At 55.3% G+C, this 26,856-nt stretch overlaps 2 protein-coding genes and 1 long non-coding RNA gene across 4 annotated transcripts; 2 read left to right on the forward strand and 1 right to left on the reverse strand.

The window, feature by feature from the left end:
• The first annotated feature begins 2,337 nt into the window (after nucleotides 1-2,337).
• On the forward strand, nucleotides 2,338-4,807 carry HOXC11 (homeobox C11). The gene is made up of 2 exons (XM_059081818.2): nucleotides 2,338-3,022; nucleotides 4,249-4,807. The coding sequence occupies exons 1-2, from the start codon at nucleotides 2,338-2,340 to the stop codon at nucleotides 4,479-4,481; spliced, it is 918 nt and encodes a 305-aa protein (XP_058937801.1). The 3' UTR covers nucleotides 4,482-4,807.
• A 7,510-nt stretch (nucleotides 4,808-12,317) lies between these two features.
• LOC131766969 (uncharacterized) lies at nucleotides 12,318-13,931 on the reverse strand. 2 transcript variants are annotated; one of them, XR_010836013.1, is made up of 2 exons: nucleotides 13,797-13,931; nucleotides 12,318-12,944 (listed from the first exon to the last, which is right to left on the reverse strand). It is a non-coding gene; the product is annotated as an uncharacterized lncRNA (long non-coding RNA). The 2 variants fall into 2 exon arrangements; XR_009338605.2 differs by lacking the exon at nucleotides 13,797-13,931 and adding an exon at nucleotides 13,022-13,611.
• A 231-nt stretch (nucleotides 13,932-14,162) lies between these two features.
• On the forward strand, nucleotides 14,163-19,353 carry HOXC10 (homeobox C10). The gene is made up of 2 exons (XM_059081816.2): nucleotides 14,163-15,087; nucleotides 18,232-19,353. Exons 1-2 carry the CDS (start codon nucleotides 14,337-14,339, stop codon nucleotides 18,507-18,509), a joined length of 1,029 nt encoding a protein of 342 aa, XP_058937799.1. The 5' UTR covers nucleotides 14,163-14,336; the 3' UTR covers nucleotides 18,510-19,353.
• The last annotated feature ends 7,503 nt before the right edge of the window (nucleotides 19,354-26,856 follow it).

Here is a 26,856-nt window from a genome sequence, read left to right on the forward strand (position 1 = left end):
GATTGAGGGGGAAGCAGGGCCCTGGGGGAAAGTGGAGAAACCCAGAGCAAAGACTCTGAACACTCATCCACACCTCTGCAAGGGATAGGGGTACCTCTCAGCTCCCTCTTACCAGTTCCTATCACTGTTTGGGGAGCATTTTGCCTCCAATAAACTCGAGTTTAATGAGGAGAGCACGAACCCCATAAAAGCCATAGTCCATAGTTCCCCATCATTATAATTAAAAATGCCGGCCCCAGTACACCCTATAAAAAGAGGTAGGGGAAAGAGGAAAAGCAACAGATTTTTTTTTTCTTGCAGCCTTCTCGTTAGCAAACCCCTAATCTAGTTCCTTTTTGCCCTTAGTTAAGATCCAGCCAGGACTAAAGGAGGGCTCGGGAGGCAGTGCCCAGCAATGAATGGGTAGAGGGATGCCAGAGACCTATCCCTGGGTATGCCAGAGCCCCCCCCCAAGAATGGGACCCATGGCCAAGGCTGTTCCAACCCAGGTGTTGCTCTAAAGCAGATTTGAGGAGACAGGAGGGTTGGGAAAGAATGATTTGGGGAGGGGTTGTATTTGGGGTCAATGTACCATTTTTTGTGTCTTCCCCATCTACTCTTGGGGCCTCAGTACCTTGTCAAGTTCAACAAGGAAAATCAAATACAAATAATATTTTTAAAGTGGAAACCAATTTTAAACAAGAGTTAGGGGTTAAAAGAGGGTTTGGGCCATTACTGGCTTTTCCTAAGGGTGCAGTGGACTGCGTTCCCGGGGGTTTCAGTTCCTCCTGCTGATCTGAACAGAACGGATCATGCCCTGGTGGCTCCTCCTTGGATGCAAGGTTGCTTTCTGCTTGTGGGCAGTTGCTCTGGTACCCAGTCTAGAACCTTTCAATAAACTGATTTTCAGCTGCCCAGATGTGTCCTGTGGGAAGAAAGGCAAGGGAGTTCAGAACCGCTGAGTCCACCTCTGGGGTCACAGCCATCCAGGAGGCTGGCAGGGAAGGGCAGGACTGAGAAACAGGAAAGTGGCATCCACCAGGGCCTGGTTGCAGCCCCCCGGGGAGCGGGCAGCGGGGCTGGGGGTTTCCACTAGAGAGTGACCCCTGCCACTGCCCAGCCCACCCAGGGTCCTCAGTTCCCTTCCACTGCCCTGCTGGTCTATTCCAGAGACCTGTACCTGGCCCCACCATACACCTCACAGCCCCCAAATCGTCCAAGGATAGGAGCCCCAAACCCAGTCCCCCCACCATATCCTTCCTAGAGCCGACACTGGGCTTCTTTTCAGTGAAGAAGCTGAGACTGAGCCCCCAACCCAAAGGACCCGTGACAGAGAAGACACAGGACTCTCATTCCAACCTTTTTCTTGTGGGTTTGAGACTTAAAAATCCACAGTGGATGTAGCTTTCTGTGCATTGATTGACAATAAAGTCAGGCATGAAATATTCACCCAGGGCCACTCTCTCATACTAAATATTTAACACAACATTAGAGAAGGTTTTTCCCAGACTTCGCCAGGCACCGGCTGGGCGGCTGGCTCACTGCTTACCACTGTTTATGACTAATCTGAGTCCCTAGCTGCCAGCAGCACAGAAAGCCAGACAAAGTTGGGACACTGGCTTGCTGCTGGGCCGCCTCACCTTTGGGAAACTTCAGATACACTTCCAGGGAGTCTCTCCAAAGGGGAAAGGGAGCCTTGTTACCCAGCCCTGGCCAGGAAAAGAATTGACTTCTTCAAACTCTTGTAAACAGGCGCTGTGACCCTCTTCAGATTGGTGGGGTAAGAGTCCCTGAGAGTTGGGAGAAAAGATTCACATCTCTGGCAGAATCAGGCAGTGGGGGAAAGAGGTCCTCATCCCTAGCCCTGTCTTGGGCTGATCACGGGGAGGAGGCAAGACCCCCCCCCATACGTGAGAACCCTCCTCCTTCTCCCAATCCTGGGGGGGGGGGGAAGAGCAGCAGCTAGAAAAAAATACAATTACCCCCTCCTAGCCCCCGCCCCCGCCCATCCCACCCCCCACCCCACCCCAACCCTCTCTCTCTCCTCCTTTGCTCGCTCTGTGGAATGGAGAGGAGGGGAGTGTCAAGAGAAAAACGAATACAAATCTGCAATTGATTTTCATAATGTTTCTGCGGTGTTTGCAAACCAATCGCCTGAACGTCCCCATCTTACCTAAGAGAGAACCCCTCCTACGACTGCGAAGTGCTCCGAACTGATATATGACAATATCTACTTTGGATCACGTGCTCGGGGAGAGAGACTAAGACGGATAACGCGTCATCTCGCCTTCCCAAATTTTCCCCCCTCGCTAGATCAGGTCCAAAACCTCCATCTGGAGCCGGCAGGAGAAGAGAACGATGTTTAACTCGGTCAACCTGGGCAACTTCTGCTCGCCGTCGCGCAAGGAGAGGGGCGCTGATTTCGGCGAGCGAGGGAGCTGCGCCTCCAACCTCTATCTGCCCAGTTGCACTTACTACGTGCCCGAGTTCTCCACGGTCTCCTCCTTCCTGCCCCAGGCCCCCTCTCGTCAGATCTCCTATCCCTACCCGGCCCAAGTGCCCCAGGTCCGGGAGGTGTCCTACGGCCTGGAGCCCTCCGGCAAGTGGCACCACCGGAACAGCTATTCCTCCTGCTATGCGGCGGCCGACGAGCTCATGCACCGGGAGTGCCTGCCTCCTTCCACCGTCACCGAGATCCTCATGAAAAACGAAGGCTCCTACGGCGGCCACCACCACCCCAGCGCCCCGCACGCCGCCCCCGCCGGCTTCTACTCCTCAGTCAACAAGAACAGCGTCCTGCCCCAAGCCTTCGACCGTTTCTTCGACAACGCCTACTGCGGTGGCGGCGACGCGCCCGCCGAGCCCCCCTGCCCGGGCAAGGGTGAGGCCAAGGGGGAGCCCGAGGCTCCCCCGGCCTCGGGACTGGCGTCCCGGGCTGAGGCGGGGCCCGAGGCGGCCGAGGCCGAGGAGGAAAACACGAATCCCAGCTCGTCCGGTTCAGCCCACTCGGCGGCCAAGGAGCCGGCCAAGGGAGCCGCCCCCAGTAGGTAGCAGCGGCCGGGAAACAGGCGGGCAGGAGGGAGGGAGCCAGAGAGGGAGGGCGAGAGTAGGGGGGAGGCGAGGGGAGCGGGGACGGCCTCGTGTTTTGGGTCAGTCCGATTTTATGTGGAGTTTTATAAGCATTCAAAGGATTTTATTATAACCTACAAAGCCCTCTCTCCCAACGACTCGACTTTTTACGATGGAGAAGGGGTGGGGAGGGAGGGAAAAGGGCTCTTTGGAAAAGCTGGGTGAACCCCCTCCCCGTTATCTCCCTCGGTCTGTGAAATTTTTAAAAGCGCCACCATCGCGGGCTATATTAACTTTGATCGTGAACTTAGAGGAGCATTTAAGGAAGGATGGGGAGCCCGGCTGCCGGGGGGCGGGAGGGAGGGGAGGGGTGGAGGGGGAGAAAGGGGAGGGCAAGGGAAAGACAGGGAGAAACTCAGAGAGGGGGAGTGGTGGGGGAGAGAGGCAATGGAGCAGAACCTGAGGCCGGGGAGGCCAGCGAGAGCCGCTCTGCTTCTTTCAAAAACTATTTTCCAAATGTTCAAACTGTGTTCGCGTGTCCCTGAGCAGACCCCGGAGCAAGCCGGGGGTCAGCGGCGACAGGGGGTGGGGACGAGGCGGCTCAGGGCTCCACTCTGCTCCAGGCCTGGGGCTCAGCGTTTCTCTGCGGCCCGCGGCCTGTGCGCCGGCCTAGCCTGGCCGCGGGGAAGGCGCGGCCCGCCGGGCGTCCCGGGGCGCCAGGGCCCCCGGAAGCAGCTCTCGGGTGTCTTTGGTGCCTGCTCGCTCGCTTCCTCCCCGCCTCCCCACGACTCTCGCCCGCTCTCACTTTTTCGCGCCTGTTCTCCGCGGTTCCCCCAGATTTCTGGGGGAGGGGGGGCGGTGGGTTTTCAGAGTCACTAGGAGGGCAGCGCAGGAAGGGGCAGAGGAGCCCGGCTGAGCAGAAGTGGGGGGGGGGGTGTCCGCGGGGACGCACTTGGCCCCGGCTGGCTTCCTTCTCCCCCAGACTCCGCCAGCCCCGGCCCTTGTCCGAGGAGGGGGCGGGCCGCGGGTCCCACGGTGGCCCGGGATGGGGGACGAGCTCGCCCTGCCAGGGGCTCGTGGCTCGGCCCAGCGCTGCGCCCGCGGGAGGGCTGCCCGGCGGTGGGGCTGGGGTCGCCCGGGTCTCACGTGTCTCTCTCCCCCTCTCCTCGCACTTGCCCCCTCCCCTCCCCTCCCCTCCAGACGCCCCCCGCACCCGCAAGAAGCGCTGCCCTTATTCGAAATTCCAGATCCGGGAACTGGAGCGAGAGTTTTTCTTCAACGTGTATATCAACAAAGAAAAGCGGCTGCAGCTGTCCCGGATGCTGAACCTGACGGACCGACAAGTGAAAATTTGGTTTCAGAACAGAAGGATGAAAGAAAAAAAACTAAGCAGAGACCGGCTGCAGTATTTCTCGGGAAATCCACTGCTGTAACCGCAGACCCGGCCCTTTGGGGGGGAGGGGGAAAAGGGGGAGATTATTTTATTTTATTTTTATTTTTTATTTTCTAACTCGCCTTCTTTCCGCGGGTGGAAAACTGGACTGTGGCCAGGGCTGGCCCCCACTGCCGTTGCCCGCACTTCTTTCCGGAACCTCCTTCACCTTGGTCTGACTCAGTGTGGGACAGGGACCGGCCCTGGAAAGGGGGGTGAAGGAAAGTGTCTGATCCACGGCGAGTGGACACCGTTGGCGCCAAGGCCAAGAATCTTTATTTAAAAGAAAACACACCTCGCGACAATGTCTTGCTGCTCGGACTGGGTGGGGGGAGGGGCGTGAGTAGTGGGCGCCTGAGCCGAACAATCCTTGAACTGAAAGCCTTCCCTTGCCCATGTGAGAAGATCTGCTAGGGCACCATCTCTGCGAGGGGAGACTTCCCGGGCTCCCCGTCCCTACCCCACCACGCCCCACTGCTAGGGGGCAGCTAAATGTGATCTCGCCTTGCTGTGAAATTTCTGTTTCTTTGACCTGGTGTTAGGTGTGCAAAGTCGTGTCCTACCTCTGTCTGCGCCCAGGCCCTGCCCAAGCCTAGTTGTTCTCCCCCTTGAACGTGTAGAGCCCTCCTTTGAAATTTCTTAACTGGTGCGTTGAGGTTTCCTAACCTTTTTCCAAGCTGTGCCCCACTCCGCGAATTTATAGTTATAGTCTATGCATTTGTTACCTTCTTTTTAAAAAAAAAAAGATTGGGTGGAAGAGGCAGTAGGGAGATGGGATTGGACGCCTCCCCCATACTGAGGCCTGAATTTTTGTAAATAAATTTCACAAGCATTTCTTTCTACCCGGAGGGGATATGGGGAGGACTCGCCTGGAATGAGATTTGAATCACCCATCTCCGTGTGTGTGAGTGCGTGTGTACGTATGCAATCCCCACCCGGCTCCTGTCCCAGAGGGATTGCTGTGAATTTTTTTTTTTTTGGTGGCAAATAAAGATATTTCATTCTGTTCAATATTATGATTTTATTTGACCCTTTTATTAGCCCCTCTCCTCTTAAAACCCTCAGTGCTCCCAAGGCGGAGGAGGTGAAAGCAGGCGGGCAGAGCCCAGCAGAGGAGGACAGGCGTGTGAAGGTGAGGTAGGCCGGAGCTGGCGGGCCTGCACCCCTCTCTCCACGGGCAGGGGCAAGAGTGTGGCGGTAGCTTCCTCCCTCTCTCAAGTTAAGGACTTTCCACTGCGACTCTTAAAGCTCTCATTTCTCACGTGCAGCTCGAGCTGCGTCCAAACGCCCGGCAACGCTTTCCGTTTAAGCACACGTTTGTTGTGGAGTTAATTGTAACCATCATCGAATTTAAATTTATAGGAATTTTCTTGGCTCCACCGCCCTCCCACCAGATGTCTCCGTCTGTGGCAGTTAAATGTGTAGGGTTGAGAGTAGGGCTTTCGTTTTTTCTTTTCTTCTTTTTCCCTCTACGAGAAGACTGTACTGGAACTTTTATATACAGTTTTGAGGGAGGGAAGGGCGAGGGGGAGAAACCAGCCCCCTCCCTTTCCTCACCGCGCCAGCCTGAGGGTGGGAGGGTAGGGCTGGGGCCCTTCCCCTCAAGCACAAATGGCCAGGCTCCTCCAGACACAACAAGACCCTAGGCTGGGGCCACCCTGATGTTTATACTTTGGTCTCCCAGCGTAGAAAGACCCAGAGATTTGTTGTGTAAGGGGTTGGCTTGGGGTGGGGCGCTGGGGAAGGAGGTGACCCATGAGGATGGTCACTATACCCATATATATATTTGCGGCATGTTTCTTCTGTATAAAGATAACCATAGTCCTTTCAGCGCATTCGTTGAGGGCACTCTGGCGATCTGTGTTCCAAATTCATTATTTGGGGGCAGAAGTTTAGGACCAATTCTCTCATCTTTCCCTTTTCTTTGGAACTGTTCTTCCGTAATTCGAAGAAAATGTTTTCGTCAATATAATTCTGTTGAGTGAAAGAAAAAAGCACCACGACTATGGACAATTGCATCTAGGTTCCGTCATTTTTGATGACAGGGGTATCTGAATCTCTAATTTGTAAATGTCGGTCTTGAGACAAAATTTGCAAACTGGGGTGTATATACAACCCCACAATCGCCTCACGTGCCCACACACAAATATTTGTCGGATGCCTATGGGTGCACATGAAAAGGAATATTATGTGTACGCTTTTGCCTATAGTATGGAGTAAAACTGACCACATACACATCTAGGGCTTGTGTCCTCTGAGGTGTGTAACCACTGTCAGTGTGTAGTGAGTGTCAGAAGGAATGTAGCTGAGGATCGTCTGTGTGTGCGTGCACTTGTGCATGAGAGATACCTCTAGGTATGATGTTTATCCACTAGTCATAACAAGGGCTATTGGCCTGCCAGCCGTGCTTCCAATAAAATAGGATGGTGATAACTATATAGAATGAACCTGTTTATAAAGCAAAATACTGATCTCTAAATGGCTCTTGATTTGGGGGAAAAATCTTTAAAATCCAAAGCTACCACTTTCCCTGCAATGTGCAGCCCAGAAAAGATCCCCAGCTCTAGAAGGGATTTCTGAAGGAAGGCGGGGTGTCATGGTGAAAGAAAAACAAAAGCTTTCTATGATCCAAGCCCAGGAAGCTGCCAGTCCTCGGTGACCTTCTAAAAATTAGAAAAAAGAGGTCTCTGTCCCCCCAACAAACCCACCTTCGGGCCCCCAGGATGTCCGACCCCCCTTGGCGGTCAGGCGCACTCTGGACTCAAACCTCTTCGGGTAAAATCCCCTCCAGCCGTCGCGCTGCCCGGGAACAAAAGAGCCTCGTCTAGACGCCGCCATAAAGTGCCCCCACCCCACCCCGCGCCTCTAAACCCAGTTTCATTTCGCCCTTAACGACCCAATCTGGCCTGTGTTAGAAAACGCTTCCGCCCTAAATAGTAAACAAATCCGCAGTGGACAGTCTTGGCTCCCCCAACACACCCCATACCCCCACTCCATTACCCCCTTGCCCGCAACCTCCTTCCCCCCTCTTCTCCTCCAGCCTTCTCAGCTCCCACTCCCCCAATCCCCCCCCACACCAGTAAATAAACCCGAGGCCGAGTTCAAAGTTTCCCGGAGCTAAGGAGGAATGTTGGTTGTAAAAATCCAAGTTTATAGCGCACGTGGGAGTTTACAAGGGTATTAAGTGGTGTGGGCTGAGAGAGCACTCTGGGCCCCTCCCCCTCCCACTATGGGCTTTGGGGGTGCAGGGGGAAACTGGGGGACTTGAAAGGAGAAGTGGGTTTGGTGTTTGTCACTCAGACCCCCAGGTTGCTGGGGGATGAGGATGAGAGGGCGCCTTGGAAGTCGGTTCACAGAGCGAAGCCAAGCGCCTCTGAGAGAAAGCCCGCAGGTTCTAGGTGTCCCAGATGGGGAAGATGGGGAGCTCTGCTTCAGGCAAGCAAGAAAGTTACAGACTAGGTGTCTGAAAGGTGAATGGAGTTGGGGATACCTGGAGCCATTTCTCAATCGGAGGAGGAGAAACTACCTGGGGAATAATTTCTCGAGTGGATTGAAGGCAGAGAGGGTTTTTCTCACCAGGACAAAGAACTTTGAACTTCAAGGGAGTCAAGGGCGCCACCCCTTCCCTCTCCCCGCCCCTCTCCGGAATCTGTAGGGCAATTCGTTTCTGGGCCAATATTCCCTCAAGGGGGCAGCCCCTGGGGTTTCCTGTTGCCCCAGGGCTGGATAATGCTGTTTGTTGAACCCTCCCAGCTCAGAGCCCGCCAGAACTGTGTGCACGCGACTGCACTCTTTATTACATATAAACCTTTGGAAAAGGCAACGCCCGGGAAGTTTTTATAACTTTGTTTGGCATAAAAGTTTTACAAGATTCTTCCTCTCTTTTTAAAAAACTTAAAGTTTTGGTCTTGCCATGGAACCAAGTCTCAGGGTCTCTGGGAGGTTGGGGAGAGAGAGGTTCAGGGGTCCTGGTGGGAGGGCGGGTGTCTGGAGCTGTATCTCTGACTAAGGCAAAACAAGGCTTAAAGGTTGGGATTAACCCTTCCTGAGGTCCACCTTGGATCCAGCTTTGGGGGCTGCTAGGAAAGTCCCAGCCACTCTGCTGTTGAGACACACTCTTACAGAACCCCAAAGTTCAGACAATGTCAATTAGACCAGGTCTTGCCCATCACATCCTCTTGCTCTCCTGTAGGCACCTCTCTCTCTCTCTCTCTCTCTCTCTCTTTCACACACACACACACACAGTCCTGCACACACCTCAACCCACTGCACAAAGTGGAAACCCATAACCTTGACTCAGACTGTTAAGTTGGGGAGAGTCTCTGCACACACAGCCCTGCAACCCTGCCTCCTGCAAAGTCCACAAAGGGTTTGATGAAAGACAGAATTCAAGATGACAAGAAATGCCTGCCCAGAGGTTGCAGTGATTGTAGGACCGAGAGAGAAGGAAGGCCAGCGGGCTGCAATCCAGGAGCTTGAAGAACAAAGGTGACTGTATAGGGATGTGGCCTTGGACTGCTAAGCCTGCGAGTGACCCCTTGGATCTGCCCCTCACCTGGGACTGACAGAACCCCATTTATCCTTCATTTCCCCTAGCTCCAGCCTTGGGGTATCAAGTGGGCTCAAACAGGGACTATTTTAATGTTCATCTCTGGAAGTCAGGACAAAGATGGAGCAACTTCTCCAAAGACAGGCCTGGTGGATGAGGCTTCTTCGGGGTGATGGACTTGAAGATACCTAAGCCCTGGAGCTGGGCACTTCAGGGAGCCAGCAGAGTTGGTCAGGATGTGCCCCAGCGCCTGCTTTTCCTTCCCTCTGATAGTGACTGCTGAGCCCTGGCCGCCAGCGGCTGACAGCCCTACACTTCGCCTTGTGAGGAGCCGAGTTAAGGCTGAAGGCCAGTGAAGGTCAACTGCAAGCTTGAGCAGTAGGGCTGGGAAGGGATGCTACTGAACCTGGTGCTCTCCCCCTCACGGTGCCCAGCGCAACAGAGGAAAACAAGAAGAGCTAGGGGAGAAAGTCAAGGGGAAGGAAAGCATTTAGGAGGAAAGAAAAGAGTAAAGAATAAATTGTATAACAAAGAAAGAAGGAAGAGAGAACTAAGGAAGACAAGAGAATCAGAAAAAGAGAAGGAAACGAATTGCAGAGAAAAAGAGAAAGAAACAAAGAGAAAGAAGGAAGATGGAAAAAGAAAGAAAGAGGGGGGATAAAAAGATGGAAAACAAAGATCTTCGAAAAGGAAGTTAGCCAGTAAAGGAGGAGTGGGATTTTCTCCGAAGTAAGCCGGCAGACCACAGCCCTGACTCCGGCTGCAAACACGACCCACTGGGCAACTTGGGCGCAAACCATAATATGGAGCAAGGCTTCCCCCACCTCCCGCCCGCCAAGGACATCATCCCATCCGTCCTCCTCCCAGAGCTTCTACTGGATGCGTTTACTGTCTGGTTTCAATTCAGGAGGCAAAGTTAAATAACTGGTTGGCTTCGGCAGGGCAAGAAAACAGTTGTGCTGGCTATCAGACTTCGGGATGCAGGGATCGTAGGGAGTACATTTTTGGGTAAAAGTGAATACTTGTGGCCGTGTACATACAATCAAGCTCCAAATCAGATACCGGTCTAGGCGGTAACCTCAGAGCATCTGGGTGCAAACGTGTACAACATCCAGATGTGAGAGCGACTCTTGATGGCCAGGCTGCCGCCAGGGTGGCAGTGAGATCCGGAGTAGACCGGAGGCCCCTCCAAGTGTCCTCAGCCTCCCACTTTCCTCTTGTACCTGTTTGAAAATCCGTTTGGGGGGCTTCGGTGCATTCTGTCCTTTGCCTGGGATTTTTCTGCTCCCAATTCAGCCGAAGCAGAGCCTGGTGTTAGCGAAGAAAAAGAAAGCAAATCTCTTTCCTTCAAGTTTTGAAAAGAGAATGATTTATTTGGGCCTCCAAAACAAGAGGGAAAAACCCTGCAATTTTAACCACTGGTGTGATTTTGTTTTCCGTTTCACTTGAGATTTCAACACACACACGCGTGCACACACACACACTGTATAATTATTTTATTTTATTATTTTATCCCAAGGGGAAAGACACTCTTCCTTCTTTTCACCTCACCTTTGGAATTTCCTAGATGACGTCCTTAGCCTTGTGGGGAAGCTCCACTAATTTTCCTTGGAGAAATCAGGGTGCCTCTGGGGTGCCTTGAGGGCTAGAGCCTGGAAAGCAGCCGAGGTTCCTTTTCTGTTCATTGAGCACTAGATATTCCTTCTGTTTTCACATGGGGACCCCATGGGGACCCCTAGCGCCCCAGTCCTCAGCCTGCCATCTGGAACCCGCTGACCACCCTGAAGTCTGGGGGGAGCACCCTCCACCTCTCCCTTGGTCACAGTCCCACTGGCGGCAGGAGGCCCAGCTGGTCATCCTTGCTGCACTTCCAGGGTCTAGGTACCGGGAAAAAGGGCACAGGGGGCCAGAGCTCTCGGGGTAGGGGGCGTTGGTCAAAAGGTAGGTGCAGCCTGAGCCCGCTCTGGCCTGAAGCCCCTGGATTTTCACATCCCCCAAGTTGAGGCAAGAAGAGGGAGCCCCGGGGCGTCAGGCATAGATGCAGCACTCCCGGAAAGTTGGGGAAATGGCTTAAAAGGGTGATTTTAGCAACACAGACTTCTTCTGGACCCCAATCCAGTTCCCTTGGGGTGCAGGCCTGAGGGTCTTGGCCCGGTGGGGCTTGGCCGGTAGGCACCCGGCAGTGGCGGCAGGAGGCAAGTGGGACGGCCCGTAGGATGGCCGTGGCAGCCTGAGTGTCTTTGAACACCAGGCCCGGACAATAGGACGGAAACAGCCTTTGCTCATGGCCTCGGGAAAGACGGAGCCCAAGGGGGAAGGGCTGGGACCCACACCTGACTGTACTTTCCCAGACCCGCACGAATGCTCGCCTCTCCCTGTCCTCACCCTCACGTCTTCCTTCCTTTCGTCTCCACTGGTGCAGAATCCCAAGTCTGCAAAAACCCAACAAGTTATTCAAGTCGGCGTCTTCCGGTTCTTGTTTAACAGCTCCGGGGTTGCGCTTATCCTGCGTAATTAAAGGCAAACATTTGTCCCACTGGGGGTCCCACTTAGGCTGATGAATTTGATTTCTTTTTTCATTAATGGGCCATGTTTATCATACTTCTAATTATTTCAACTTTAAACACTATTCGTTCTTGTGAGGAGATGGGAGTGGAGGCGCGTCTCCTTCTCCCAGGGGGATTATTTCCATTAAAAATGGCAAGGATTCTGAAAGCGACTCCATCCCCACCCAGGGCTGACGTAAGGAGTGAGTTTGGGATGGGGGTCAGGCTGGTAGGGGAGACAGGTCTCAAAGCCGAGTGACTCTGCTTCTCTCCTGCTGGTTCCCCAGGTTAAGCGGTGGGGCTTGATGTTTTTGAGAGGTTATCTGGAGTTTGTCTCCTTCACTCCGCCACCTCCCTCAACCCCTCCCGGGCTGGGCTCAGACCCTTCCCCTTCGAGGCTCTTGGAAACCTTCCGCAGCCCCAGCCGAGCCCAGCCTGGCCTGGGCAGAGAGGCTCAGGGAGTGTTGTCCCGGCCCCCAGCTCCTAACACGGAAAGAAAGACCAGTAATAGCTGAGGTGGCCAAGAGGCACCTGGGTCTGGGGGAGAGGGCCCAGCAGACCCCAAGATGGGGGGCAAGGGCAGGAGACTGGGATGCCAAACTCCAGGGACAGGGACACCAGGCAGGGAAATAAAGGAGATGTGAAAGAGCGGGGAGGGAACCCCGGGACCCCCCCCAAAGCCATATAATTCTCAATTGCTTTGGTCTTTAATTTCATCGCCCCATAAATGAGGAAATATCAGTTCCCATACTAAATTTTTATCCTCGGCTGATAAATATGACGGGGAATTTTCGTTGGGTCCTCGTAAAAGCGAACAGTTTCGATCAAACTGGTGGGGAAAGACTTACGGAGATAATACAAACAGAGTGGCCATAAAGTCTCCACGTTTCCCGCGGGGTGGGACAAATGGCTCCCTGGATTGACTGCCGCCGGGGCTGTCCCAAGTCTCATCTGGGGCCTAAACAGGCTAACCTTGCCGGGGCCAACCCCTTGTGCCGAGCCCATGGCGACCTCTGTAAATGGAAACACGAAAGCATTTCAAATCTCCCCTGGCTGGCCCTGCCAGCAAGTCACACATTACACATTTTCTTCCAGTTTTCCCGGGGTTCGGGGACCCCTGCGCCTTGTCTCTCGTCCTCTGGATGACAGATTTCAGCGGATTTCTTTCCGAAGGCGTCTTCTAGCAGCCGCGCGGACTTGGGCCTCCCTAGAAGCGATCCAGCCTTCTCACTCCTCCGCGCCAGGACGTATGGAGCTCTGGTCTTTTCCCGGCCAGGCTCCAGCCCTTCGGAAAGTCGAAACCCATGGCTCGGTCCAGGGGAAAATGTGGGGCGACCGGAAAGACAAGTTATACTCCAGATTCCGTTTCCTAAGGAAAGGGTGGAGAGTTTAGTTCGCTTTGTGAGAAAGGCGATGAAGAAACGGAAAGAACTATTTGAAACATACCTTGTCCCTTATTTCTCGCTTCCCTTTACTAAAAATATAACCACAAAAATAGACTGGTCCGTCTTCTCCTCTAAAAGCTCCCCCAGCTCATTCGCTCTGTTAAAGGACACTTCTCTGGGTCGGATTTTGTCGCGTCCGTTGCCCTGGTTTCCCGGTTGATACGTGACTCCCCCAAACCGCCCGAGGCCCCGCGGGTTCCCTCCTCTCTGGGAATGCTCCCTGTTTTCGTGGGGGCAAGGTCAACTGGAAAGCGAGGGCCGCCAGGACCTGGAGCAAAGCAGCCGAACCGGCTCCAAGGCCAAAGCCTTCCTGCCCCTGAGTTGATAACCCAGGAGCTGCCCACCCAGCCAGGCCCAGGCTGCACTCCCTGTTCGGGGAGCCGGTGCCTTTGGTTGCCGGCTTCCTCCTCCCGCGACCCCTCAGTCCCCTCGGAATCCCCCTCTCCCAAGCAGCCCTGAAGTCATCTTGACCTCCTCCCTGGCCTGCCCCAGACACTGGAGATTCCCCGTCAGTCCCCACGGGGAACTTGCAACTCAACCAACTTCCGTGACGGGAGGTCCCAAGCTGAGCTCCCAGCCTCAAGGGCCGAGCCCGACGAAGGAGGACGCAGGAGAGGAGAAACTTTAGTTCCGTTTGGGATTCCTTAACTTTTTCCTCTCCCTTTCTCTGCCCGCAGGATCCCTCCCCCAAACCTCACCCCACTCCCATCCCAGGGGAAGAAGTGGGGGCGGGGGCCAAGGCGAGGAAAAGAGGAGGTGAGGAGGGGAAGAAGTACCTGAATCGTGTCTTGACCTTTTAGTTTCAATGTGACTGTTTTGAGCCCCAAGCTGCCTCGCTCTCTCACTCTGTCCCGCATTTTCCCCCTCTCCGCTCCCCTCTCCCCAAGAATTACAGTCTGCTTCCCGGGTAAACAAACCCCATTCTCCCTAGAACCCCCTCATCCCCCTCCACCCCGCTCCTGCCCCAGTCGCCCCGGGGGCCCTTCCTTTGTTCGCGCGGAAGGGCTCCGGCGCCCCTACCTCAAGGCGGCTGCTAGGTGGCGCTGTTACTCCACGCTGCGCGCTCCGCCTGCAGACAACTTGACCCCGCTGACGTCACGGCTGTCTGAATCATCAAGGCCATTTTCAAATCCCATTGGTCTAGCCGTCACATGGTGAGGGCCGAATGCGCGGATAATTATGGAGCTGATGTTTCCCCCCCTCCCCTTCTTTTCCCTCCCGCCCCTCCAACTGCCCCCCCTCCCGGATGGGGAAAAAAAAAAAGATGTCAGCTCCTCCGCAGTAGTATTGCTCCTTAAAAACCCCTCTCTCTGAAAATGACATGCCCTCGCAATGTAACTCCGAACTCGTACGCGGAGTCCTTGGTTGCGCCGGGCGGAGGAGAGCGCTATAGCCGGAGCGCAGGCATGTATATGCAATCTGGGAGTGACTTCAACTGCGGGGTGATGAGGGGCTGCGGGCTCGCGCCCTCGCTCTCCAAGAGGGACGAGGGCAGCAGCCCCAACCTCGCCCTCAACACCTACCCGTCCTACCTCTCGCAGCTGGACTCCTGGGGCGACCCCAAAGCCGCCTACCGCCTGGAACAACCTGTTGGCAGGCCGCTATCCTCCTGCTCCTACCCACCTAGTGTCAAGGAGGAGAATGTCTGCTGCATGTACAGCGCAGAGAAGCGGGCGAAAAGTGGCCCCGAGGCAGCTCTCTACTCCCACCCCCTGCAGGAGTCCTGCCTCGGGGAACACGAGGTGCCGGTGCCCAGCTACTACCGCGCCAGCCCGAGCTACTCCGCGCTGGACAAGCCGCCCCACTGTGCCGGGGCCAACGACTTCGAAGCCCCTTTCGAGCAGCGGGCCAGTCTCAACCCGCGCGCCGAACATCTGGAGTCTCCCCAGCTCCGGGGTAAAGTGAGTTTCCCTGAGACCCCCAAGTCCGACAGCCAGACCCCCAGCCCCAATGAGATCAAGACCGAGCAGAGCCTGGCGGGCCCAAAAGGCAGCCCCTTGGAGAGCGAAAAGGATCGGGCCAAAACCGCCGACTCCAGCCCAGACACCTCGGATAACGAAGCGAAAGGTAAGGCCGCCTGGGCCGTGGCCCGGGTGGGACGCTCGGGCACTTGGTCTTCGTGGCCGGGGCGGGGGCAGGGAGAGGGTTGGGCCGAGGAGGCCCTGGACGGTCTTGAGAATGCGACCCCGGCTTGAGACTCGTGCCTGCTGAGCGCCAGGCTGGTGGCGCCTCATTTGGCTAGGGAAGGTAAGCGGCGAAGTGGAGGTGCCGGCCGGCAGCGGCCGTAGGCGCCGAGACCGGGGTGGTGCGCAAGGCGGGCAGCCTGCGGCGTCTTGTGTTGCCCAGGGCGGGGGACCGATCCCGGGCGCGTGCTGGCTTTGGTTTGCTTGCTCTGCGTTCGTGTCCTGGGAGGCTGATGCCCCCCCCCACCCCCCGCTCAGGTCAGAAGCATGCAAAAAGCTTAAAATGGCGATCTTGGGCCAGGGACTAGGAAAGGCTTGGGAGAAGGGGGATTTCGCTTTACTGCGTTTTCCCAGTTGAAAAGTGTTTCCTGCGAGGCGCGATTTGTTGTTTGTGGGCCTGATTTGTGCGTGTGGCTTGGGCTCCTGCGGTTTTTGGCTCGGCCGGGGGCCTCTGGCAGCCGTTCTGGGGCCGAAAGAGGTGGAGGTGAAGGGCTGCCCGCCACGTCCCTCTCTCCCCCAGACGCCCAGGCTGCGTATGGCGTTGGAACAGGGCATTTGGAATGTTGTAAGTTTTTTGTCTCCCCTTTGAAATTTTGTTTCCTTTTTTTTAGAGTTACGTTAAAATTTTTTTTTCCCGTTGGTTTCCAAAAGCAGCTTACAAATGAGTGGCTGGGAAATTTCTGTGTGCATGGTAAGCGGTTTTCTCCTGAAAGGGAGTGAGGCTTTAGTTAGACTTTATTGTAATTTTGGTGGCGAGGGAAAGCCTAGCCAGAGTTCAAGCTCGGGGTTCAAGATTCATTTCTGCTGCAGGTACTGGGGGCCTTCAGGACCCTTCTCTGACACCTGGAGAAAATGTGGAGTCAACGGGAGCAGTGGAGGGAGGCTGAGGGGACTTTCCCTGAAAAGTTGGAGCAAAAAGCATCAGAAAAGGCCCAACTGGCGGGGCGGGGTGGGGGGTGGGCAGGGGATAAACCTGCTCCCCACAGCACTGGCTACTGGAGGCTGTGTGTAAGAAGGGCTCTTTGGGTGCAGAGGCAGATGAAACAGTGAAAACTGAGCAGACTGGGGGCGGCCTGGGTCTTATGGCGCTTTGTATATGGATTTGGTCCACACGTATGCCCGGAGGCGACCTGTGTCACACTCACACACACTCACGCATGCCCTCTCATACATGCACACGCACTCTTTTGGCGGGTGAGGGCACACCCTCACCCTCTTGGGTCTCCTCTGCAAATCAAAGATGGCATTGGCAAATCAGCCCATGGAAACCCTAGCCAGAAGGTGGGCACGGGTGTGTTCATGAGGGGGAGGGGGAGAGAGGCATGCATACTCACGAAGCCTTAGTGGTGGCACGTGTGCAGCACAAAAGTTTAATTTTATACCATCTCCCCACACCCCGAGCTTGGTTGGGGTACAGATTTAGGGTAGGAAAAGCTGCGTTCTAGCCTCACCAAAAGCAAAGTCAAGATGAACAAGCCTACCTCCTAGCTCAAAGTGCCCCCATTCTGGTAGGCTCCCCTTTCTCTCCTGCCATCCCCATACCATCTAAACCCTCCCACCCCAACTAATCCCTCTGACTCTACCTGCTCCCTTCTTGCCTGCCCCCCTCATTTTGGTGCCTCCACCAGGCCAGAGGCAAGAGGGCTTTGGGCCAGACTCCCCATTTGTAATTTCTCCCCTTCCCCCAGACCCCAACAACCCCAATAAAAAATAAATGGCACAGAGCTAGATGTGGAGAGCCTTTAAACAATTTGGCAGGAGGCTGCAGGTGCAGAGGTGAGAACAGAATTAAGGACATTCAAGTGTTTTAAACTGCAGCCTCAAGTTTGCATTTTCTGATTCCTCCTGATTCCCCTAGGGCCCCCACCCCACTCCCCATCAAGCTAAGATCCAGGAACCTGGCAGTTTCATTTGGCATAGAAGGGGAGATAGAGCACAGAGCCATCAGCAGAGTCCTTTGCTGGATGTCCCTCTCGCGTCTCTGGACTCTGGGTTTTTCCCTAGAAAAGATGGTCAAGGTCTCTTCTGCTGCTTGAGGAGCAAGGCTGGTTCATTTCAGCAAGAATTTGTGCCGGGGGGAGAAGCTGTAGATAAGGGAAAGGGAAATACACACCACACTTATAGCATCTCCTGATATAAATAGACACATGTGTACATATCCCTGTGTGTGTGTACATATTGTAGGAGTGTGTATCTCTGCAGAAGTACACATGAACATGTACACATACATATCTACATAGACTAGGCAGGAGATTTCCAGGAGGCTGCATTTCCTCAGGATCTCTCTTTCCCTTGACCTTAGGTCTCTGGCCAGGGCAGTTGTCTGAGGACTCCTCAGCATGCTCCAGAGCTGTTGCCCCTGACCTCTGCTGCCTGCACAAGCTCCCTGCCTCAGTTACTCCTGGGGGAAATGGCCGGGATAGGAAAAGTTGGCAATGGGAGATCCAATGGGGTAGAGTCGCTCTGTGACACTTCAGGTGGGAGCCAGGGCTGGGGATCTGGTGCAGAGATGGCTGCAATGGCCTCTGGCTGCAGAGTCTGGGGCGACATCCCTCTGCTGCGTTGAAAGGGGTCAGAGCTCTCTGGAAATTGCTCTGGGCAGCGAGGTGGCCTCTGCCACCTGGTCTGAGGCCTGGAAAACACTTTTCCTTCTGGTTGGGTTTTTACAGAGCTGGAAAGGAACAGAGAGGAGGCGGGGTCTGGTGAGGCTTAGAGTGCACACCAGGGTCAGCAAGCCGAGGGAGAGCAGGAGTACTCAGAACATGCTAGGTCAAGGTGGATTGGGTGATTAAATTTAATAGACGCATTGGAGGCAAGTACTTTCTGTCTTTTTCCCCTGTAAGTCTAGACCCCAAAGAAATTCTAAGAGCCTTGAGGCCAAGATGACCCCACCAGCCAGGCCTGTGGGGCGAGAACAGCTCCACTGTGCTCCGTCAGCTGCCCCCCACTGCAAGCTGGCCAAGGCTGCAGTGCTGCTGAGAGTTGCCTCTTCGAGGGATACTTATGTAAATAATGTTATTTTTAACAGAGGAGATAAAGGCAGAAAACACCACAGGAAATTGGCTGACAGCAAAGAGCGGAAGGAAGAAGAGGTGTCCCTATACTAAACACCAGACGCTGGAATTGGAGAAAGAATTTCTGTTCAATATGTATTTGACACGAGAGCGCCGCCTGGAGATTAGCAAGACCATTAACCTTACAGACAGACAAGTCAAAATCTGGTTTCAAAATCGCAGAATGAAACTCAAGAAAATGAACCGAGAGAATCGAATCCGGGAACTGACCTCCAATTTTAATTTCACCTGAGCGAGGGGCCTCCCCTCCCAATCCCCCTCTTCTCCGCCTTCCCTCCTTTCCCCGCCCCTCCTCCCTTTGTGCCTGGTGGTATATATATTTTTCCCTCCCTGAGTGTAAATGCAACACGCCTGCAAAAAAGGCAAAGACCTCAGACACTCCTTTCAAGGGACCTATGGTTCGTGCTACGAAGATGTGTCCACCTAAAGCATAAGAAATGGGGTGCTGGTTTGTGGGGTGTGGTGTGCCCGCATAGACGAGGGTGGGAGAGTGGCTGGTGTGTGTGTCAACTCCTCACTCACCCACGCACTCACACATAGCATCCCGTTCTCCAGGCAAAGTTAAGGTCGAATCCACCCAATTATAGGGAAAAAAAGAGGAAAAAAAAATCAACCAGAGAAGGTCTATAATCTCGAAGAGCACAGTCAGAATCGCTCCTTCCTTGCTGCATCTCCTCCTTAGAATAATAGACGTTTTGGAAAGTTCGGCTAGTGTTTGTGTGTTTGTCGTAGCGTCCGGCGCCTGCACCAAACCCTCTCTGTGTCTTCACCTCCCAGTCGTTCTGAGAATCTGCTTGAAGTCTCGTATTTGTACTGCTTTCTGCTTTTCTCCCATTCTCCCAGCACCTCTACATCCCCCATGCATTGGCATCTCAGAAATTCCATCCAGAGGAGCAAAAAAATTTTTTTTAATTTAAAATAGAACATAGTGAAGAAAAGACAGAGTGCCCCTCCCCCAAATATCGCCCTGTCCCTGTCTGGGGGTTGTGTTATTTAAAGATATTCTGTATGCTGTATCTTTTGCATGTAGCTTCCTTAATGGAGAAAAAAATCCTAATAAATTTCCAGAATCATAATCCTCAAATGGGTGGTTTTTTGTTTTTAGTGTTTTTTTTAGCGACACCCTCACCCCAAAGAGGCTGAGTGTGTGGATGTGTGTGTTTTGTGTTTGACTCATCTCCTAGAGCCTTTCTAGAACGTCTCTTGGCGGGTTTAATGTAAGTGAGAGACCATAACGTTGATTTAAATATTATCCAGGTGACCACAATAAGTCAAGGTCATAAAACAGTAATGTCAGGACGGTCTTGGTGCGCGCGAGAGGTGGATTTTATGATCTGCAAATATAATGTGGTGCTGCAGTAAAAGATGCATTTAAAGGTGACTGGAGGAGGGAAAGAGGCAGAGAGCAAACTGCAATCTTGAGGAGCAGACGGATCTGATTGCCTGGGGTGCTGGGCCAGGCGCGCCCCACCGCTGCTCGGGGGAACCCCAAGAGCCCCCCACCTATCCAAGGAAAGGAATAACCTTAACCGCCGCCGGAGGGGGACAAGGAGCTCAGCCACCCCCCTCGACAGCAGCTGCAGAAGCACAGGCAGCGGCAAAAGGAGGAGGAGGACGACGAGGCAGCGACAAGGTAAGAGAAGCGGTTTCTTGTTCTTCTCTTGGCGGTGGAGTGGGGAATAGCGGTGTCCCCAGGTGCCCAGCGCGCCGTGGGCAGAGCAGGGTGGAAGGTGTTTCGTGCATCCGCGCTTGCTGAGAGCCCAGGCTTGCCTTGTGGTGGCTCGCAGTGGAGGGCAGTGGCCGTGAGCTCCCCGTCCCCAGCCCGTTGCCGTGGGGTTTGGCGGTCAAAGGGGTAAATTGGTGGTTTTTGGCTTCTTTCTTCACTCGGTCACTTAGGGTCGCCTTGAGTTCGACACATGGGTCTAGATGTCTCTCATTCTGGCCGTCTGCTGGAGGAAGCAGAGGGGAGGATGGGCTAGAGAGTGTTGGAGCTTGAAGCTTAGGTTTTCCTGCTTTCTGCTGGTTTGGATGTGAGCCTTAGCCAGGCTCTCAGTCCCCACTCTGCCTGGCCGTGGAGCTTTGCCAGGCAAGTGGCCTGATTGAAAGAGGCTCTGGAGTGGTTCGGCCACACATAGATGAAGGGAAGCCAGAGTCCAGCTGAGAGATGGAGAAGATCAGAGGGAATCTAGGAGGAGAGCACAGGAGAGCCAGGAGGGCAAGACAGGGGACCCAGCTGGAGAGTGGAAGGACACTCCAGCTTCCCCCAGGGCCAGGGCCAGAGGCAGGGGGGGTAGTAGCTCCACTGCGGTGCTGGGGGCGGGGCGGGGGTTTGGCAGCTGGAGGTCCCATTTCACCAGAGTCTCTCTGAGCGATTTGTTTAGACTAGCAGCTGATGAGGCAGTCAGATCCCCTACCCACCCAGCCACCCAAAGTCTACTCTCTAGTCTTTAGGGAGGTCGTGAGGGCGGAAAGGGGGATGGGGCTGAATTTCTTCCTTCCCCAACCCCCTTCCCTTCTCCTCCTGATAGATGCAAAGCTGAATCTCCCGCCCTGTTCGCTCAGCTGATCTGTGGCTTAGGTAGTTTCATGTTGTTGGGATTGAGTTTTGAACTCGGCAACAAGAAACTGCCTGAGTTACATCAGTCGGTTTTCGTCGAGGGGCCCAACCCACCTATCCTGCTCCTACCTTCCCCAGTGGGACTGCCCCCAGCCCCCCTCCTAAATAGGGCAACGTGGGTACAGACTGAGGCGGGCTAGCTGTGAGTGGGGCTACACCACAAGTCTGGAGAACCCCGCTTTATCCTGTCCACTTCTCAGCCTGTCCCCATCCCCGTGATTGAGGGAGAGGAGTTTTTCCTGCAGCTATTGTTTCCTGGGCCCAGCTGATGGAGACAGACAAAGAAGGTCTAACCAATTCCAAGGAAATTCAGGAATTTGAGTAAGAGGTGGCCTGGCGGGCCAGCTCAGTTGGGTAGCAGGGTGGGGCAGGACGATTAGGAGAGAGAAGACCACAGAAAGAGAAGGGAGTCTCTGGAAGAGTTAGCTTCTCCTACCTTCCACCTCCAAGGAAAAAAAAATCTGCCTCCAGTCGGCTGGGGCTGGAGCTTCTCCTTAGAAAAGTGGGGTGCCTGGGGTCCTAAGAGTTGGGGAACTCTGAGCAGCAGCTCAGCCACCTCGCCTTCCCCTTCTGTATCTCCGTCGCCAGGAGAAGGGCATATTTAGGGTGTTAGTAGGCTGGAGGAAAGCCATCCAGTCCAAGTAGAATCCCCCCACACCTACCCTACTGGGAAACATCAGGGCAAGAATCTGGCTCTGGTCTCTTTCTAGTTGTCTGTTGCCCGTAGGCCTTGGTGTGTTGTGTCTGTGCCTGTCAGGCAGCTGCTTGTCTTTGCGCTGTTTGGAAATGTCTGGGTGAATGGAGGCTGCCAGCGCCCACCATTACCATATTGCTGTGGAGGTTGTTGGTTGATGCCAAGGGGAGGAGGGGAGGGTCTGGGTTAGGGAGAATCCAAGCAGTGTGCAACTTTGCAAAGCTTCTTCCCCTCCTTGGCCCCTCTGGTTGCCCAATTCTGGTCGTGGTTACTAGAGAGAGGACTCTCCAGGGAGGTTTCTCTGCCTGCAGAGAAAACTGGGGAGGACCAGGGAGAATGGGGAGATACAGCCCTGTCCTCAGAGAGACTGAGAAAGAGAAAGCCAGGTTTTTGGTTCTCTTACTTTGGAATTATTATGATTATTAAAACATTATAAACTTTCAGACAAGGGAACAAAATCATGTCGCCGGAACACAATATATACATGAAGTTCTGTATTCACGCAGTTGTCTGCTGGGGGCTTATATGTAACCTTGGATGAGTGTGGTTCTCTGTTTCTATATCTCTATCTCCTCCAGGCTCTCTCAGATCCCCTGTATATATTTTTGTGCACACTCGTGTATTTTTCTCTCTCTCTTGTATGAAGAGACCCCATGGAGACTAGAGGAGAAAATGGGAATAGGGCCTTCCTTCTCCCCAGCTGAAATTGTCAGTCTGTCTTTCTGTCTGTCCACCCCCCCCCCCCGCCCTTGGTAGGGGAAAAAAATCTCTTGCCTTGGAAGGAAGTGCTCAAGTCGCCCTATGGCTCCTGGGGAAATGGGGAGGTTTTCAGAGAGGAAGGCCAGCTGGTGTGAGGCAGGCAAGGGCTTCCCCAGTTTGGGAGCCCCTAGCAGGCTCTGAGTTTTCAAGCTGTCTGAAGCCCGCGGCCGGCTGGGGTGAAGGGAGTCCCAGGCAGGGGCTGGGTGCTCAGGAGTGCCTGGCTTGGAGACAGCATCCCTGATGGGCCGAAATTCACCAAAGAACGACTTCTGTGCTTTGGGTCTCTCTGCCCCAATATCTGTTTCAGAGCTGGTGGGCTTATGGGGTGGGTGGCCACAGAGCTATAGGTCTGGGTGCCCCCCCATATCCTGGGGAATGGGGTACATTCTCACAGGGCCAAGGTGAGGGCCAGTCTGGTGGCCAGAGTACACCAAGGGGCCCTGGGGCCGTAGATCATGGCTAAGGCAATGGTGATTATTTATTCGCTTCGTTGGAAGGGAGTCTTCAAAAGAAACAGCGTGAAGAGGAGGGAAAAAATTATCTCTCATCTGCAGATATTAAGATGGATTTTTATTTCTTAAAGGACCCTCCCCGCCGAGAGTGCATAAGCGTAAACTTAATATATGCTCCGCAGCCCAACTCCAGAAATCGCAATAAAAGTTAAAACCTCCCCTACTGGTTTTTTTTAATTATGATATGGGAAAGAGGAGCAGGATTTATAGAGCTGAACTCTCGGCGTGTGAGTGTTTAAGACTTGCAGGAGAAGGAGGAAAAGGCAAGAGCTCGCCAAGGAGAGCCTTGGTCTCTGAGATCTCTCGCCGCCTGCGGGGTCTCCGGCTTAGCCGGCCGAGCCTCTGGGGCCTCCCTGGGACCTCGGCTCCCCAGCACCCTCCGCCCGGGCCCACCCTGCCTCGGCTAGCTCGGAGATGCAGCCCTTCTCGGGAACAGGTGAAGGGCAGCGGGACCAGGGACAGGGGCTGCAGGTGGGAGCGTCAGGACACTGGGCTTTGTGTGGGTCCCGTGCAGGGGAGGAGGTTTGCAGCTCCGGGCAAGGCCGCGGCCCGAGGGTGACCAGTGGGCGCCTTGGCTAGGAAGAGTGTCCGGCCGGGCGCGAGAGCACGAACAAGGTGGATTGTGTGTGGACTTTGGCCGCAGACGGAGCGGAGCGGGCTCCCGGGCAGAGGCCAGCGGCGAGGCGGGCGACCGGAGGTTGAGTCTGTAGTAAGGACCTTGAGGTCTGTTTGGTGTTTGGGCTGCGGGGGCGGCGGCCCAGAGTGTGCAGCGCACAGTGCGCGGGGCGCGGCGGCCAGCGTGGGCGAGGCGGCAGGCCCCGCACACCTCTGCAGCTGCAGGGCCGGGCCCAGGACGTCTGAACTGAGGCCCACCAAGGGTCAGAGCGTGAAAAATAAATGCAGTTAAAGGTCTTTCTTTCTTTTCCACGTAAGAGGTCCTTTCTTTTTTGTCTCTTTCGGAGCTACCTGGATTTGGTCCAGAACAGGTTGCCCGCGGGAGGGCCCCGCGAGCGGCAGCGCGCGAGGGAGGGAGAGAGGGAGGGAGGGCGAGGAAGAGGGAGGGAGGGAAGGAGGGCGGGCAGCGGCGGCTGCGGTGGCCGGGGCTTCCCTCCCCCGGCGGAGGCGGCTTCCCTGCATCTGTGGCCGTGGGGCGCCGAGGAGCAGGTAACGAAGGCGCTTTCCGAGGCGGGATTGGACCAAGCCAGAGGGACCGAGTCTTCCGGGTCTCTGCCCAACGCCCTGGAGGGGAGAGAAGGTAGGGAGATCGGCGCTCACCCGGCCTGGCACAGGGGCCTGGGAAATGTTGAACCTGTATTCGATTTCAGGCTCACACTCATGTTGTGAGTCTGTCTGCCTCCGGAGATGCGGTTTGCCTGCCTGGCTGCCTGTCGGTCGGTCCATCTGAGACGTCCCAAACCCTAGGCAGTCCTTCCAAAGGCTGGAAAAGATCGGGCAAATTCGTCGGAACGTACACTTTCATTCACTGGATTCTCTGCAACTCAGTGGAGCTGCTTGGTGCGCGCCCAAGTTGGAGGGAGCTTTCCTCCTGCTTTCTGGCTGCCGGATCCTCTGGTTCCCTCCACCATGGGCTGAGTTTCCGGCTCCAGGTTCGTGGCTTGCCCTGAGGTTTGAGGCCAGACAGCTCCTAGTCTGGCAGGGAAGGCGGGGGAGAGACTAGCGGCTCTGGCCCCTTAATTGTACTTCGGACCCTTATTGTCTCTCCTTTCGCCACCTCGACTTCCTCAGTCTGGGCTCCAAAGTCACTGCAAATTTCCTTGCAACACACACATCACACAAAGATCGGGTAACCAGGCGCCCAAGGCCACGGGGGCTCCAAGCGCAGAGCACCCCTAGCTCTGCGGCCGCTCCCCCTCCAGCCACTCCCCAGGCGGGGAAACCGGACCGGGTTGGGGGAGCCGGAAATAGCCCCGTTTGCTGTGGGGCGGCTGGGCTGGGGGCCGGTGGGAATGTAGGCCGTGGCGTTGAGAGGGCCACGTTCACAGCCCCTGGGGGTTTCACTCCTGCTGGGTTTAGCGGCTGGACTCCTAGTGTGTAGGGATCCCGGGTACCCACCTGGGGTGGGTGCAGGACGCCGGTCTCCTCGCTCCTCGCCGTAGGCCAGGAGAATTCAGTTTCTGCTTCCAGCGCAGGCCTGAGCTAGGAGGAGTTGTGTGTGTGGGTGTGTTTTTCCCAACAAAGAGGGATCAGGAGAGAAAAGGGGGGAAAGTAGAGGGGAACCAAGGAGGGGGCGGGGAGGAGGAGAGGGCAGCGGAGAGGTGAACTGAGCCCATTTCAGGGGGAGAAGGAAAATGAAAGCAAATGGAGTACACACAGCCTCCTCCGCGCTGACGAGCCGGGAGCGGGCGCCCTGCCTGCGGGCGCGGGGATGACCCGCTGGGGGACCGGGAAAAGCCTGTTTTAAATTTAATCCGAACTTGGCGGTGTGGATTGAACCGGAGGGAATTTATATCACTAAAAGGGAGGTGCAGGGCAAGGGGAGGGGATGAGTCTAACCTGCCTGTCTTTCTGTGTGTCTGTCCTTCCCCCGGTGGTGCTAGCTTGATTGTGGTCCCAGCTGTCCAGGTCTGAGGTGATGCAGTAAGGGTGCTCCTCCCCCTGCGGGGCCTCTCCTGTGCCCAGTGCCGTCTTTTGGGGTCAGAAGAGAGCGCTAAGAACTAGAGTGGATGCACAGCTGCTAGCTAAAGCTGGGGTCCCCCCCGCCCATCCCCTACAGGGACTCCCAGTGGCCTGCAGTCCCTTGGGTTCCCCATCGGTGATGAGGAAAATTGAAGGCAGTGGTGGGGCGAGAGGGAGGCTGGGAACCGGGCAGGAGATTCAGCAGGCATAACTGAACCTGGGAAGACAAACCCCTCCTTCTTGGTGCTCCCACATCCTTTGTGCCCCGACAACTACAAGCCTGGATCTGGGGGGAGCCTGAAGGTCTGCTTCAGAGCCCTGACCTGCCACCCCATCTCCAAATGCAGAGAAGCGGGGTACTACCCACATGCAGTTGTGGAACCCGAGGAACCTCGGCCTGGTGGCCTGGTGAACTCAGGGACTCCCAGCCGCTTCCAGCCCCCGTCCTCCTGGCTGCCTCTCTCAGCAAGGCCTAGGCAAAATGGGGCATTGGTGGGGAGGGGGCTGTGGGCGAGGCCTGCTTCCTGATCCACAGCTGTGTCTGTGCCTGAGTGAGGAGGGTCTGAGTTCACTCTCCGAAATGAAGGCGACAATCTCTCCTCCGTTTGACAGGGGATTTGACGCAGCAGAGAGCATGAGCCTGGTGATCCAGGCTGCCCCACTGCTGCTGCCTCTGCTGGGTGGGCAGGCTGCTCAAGAGTTGAAAAGAAGGCCGTAACCGAAGTGGGTAGCAGAGAAAGGGGCATCTGTTTACAGCCAGTATGTCTGGGGGGCTCTCCCAAATAGTAGAGGCCCACAGGAGAGGGGCTGTAGGCGCATCTTTCTTCTAAGACTGAGGTTGGGACAGATGGGCTCTGTTCCCTGGCGAAGACGCAAAGAAGGAGCGGGTGTGAAACCTTCTCCTTCCTCATGTCTTCTTTGCTCCTTGACGAGTCCGTGGCTCAGCTCCCAGCTGCCTGGGCGGTTGCCTGGGTCGACATAGGGTTCTGTATCCCAGAGGCCTGGTGTACCCACCTCAGCAGGTCGCCTGGGAGAGGCAGGAGAGAAGGCCTCTTCCTCCTTTGTGTCCAGACAGAAGTGGCCGCCGCGCCCGGAGCTGGTCCCGCGGCAAAGCCCGGCCAGCCAGCGGGCTGCACAATGCCACGGCTGCTCGGCCAGCCCGCGCCCTGCCCCGTCCTGCCTTCCTGTCACCGCCCTTCCTCCGGCTCGCTCTCTGCACGCCTTCCTTTCCCTGCTCTCCCCCCTTTTTTCATCCTGCCTCCCCTCTTTTTTGTAATTCTCCCCTCTTTCTTTCTTTTATCCTAATCCGTTTTCTTTTTTCCTTCCCTCCTTCCTTCCTCTCTATGGGCCTGGCGCCCTG

Source organism: Kogia breviceps, chromosome 12, assembly GCF_026419965.1.
Source record: "Kogia breviceps isolate mKogBre1 chromosome 12, mKogBre1 haplotype 1, whole genome shotgun sequence".
NCBI lineage: Eukaryota > Metazoa > Chordata > Mammalia > Artiodactyla > Physeteridae > Kogia > Kogia breviceps.

Excerpts from the sequence above, each read along its gene's own strand:
- HOXC11 (XM_059081818.2), top strand. The coding sequence starts at position 2,338 with ATGTTTAACTCGGTCAACCTGGGCAACTTCTGCTCGCCGTCGCGCAAG. Across the intron at positions 3,023-4,248 it reads GGCCAAGGGAGCCGCCCCCA|ACGCCCCCCGCACCCGCAAG; the intron begins GTAGGTAGCAGC and ends CCTCCCCTCCAG.
- HOXC10 (XM_059081816.2), top strand. The coding sequence starts at position 14,337 with ATGACATGCCCTCGCAATGTAACTCCGAACTCGTACGCGGAGTCCTTG. Across the intron at positions 15,088-18,231 it reads CTCGGATAACGAAGCGAAAG|AGGAGATAAAGGCAGAAAAC; the intron begins GTAAGGCCGCCT and ends TATTTTTAACAG.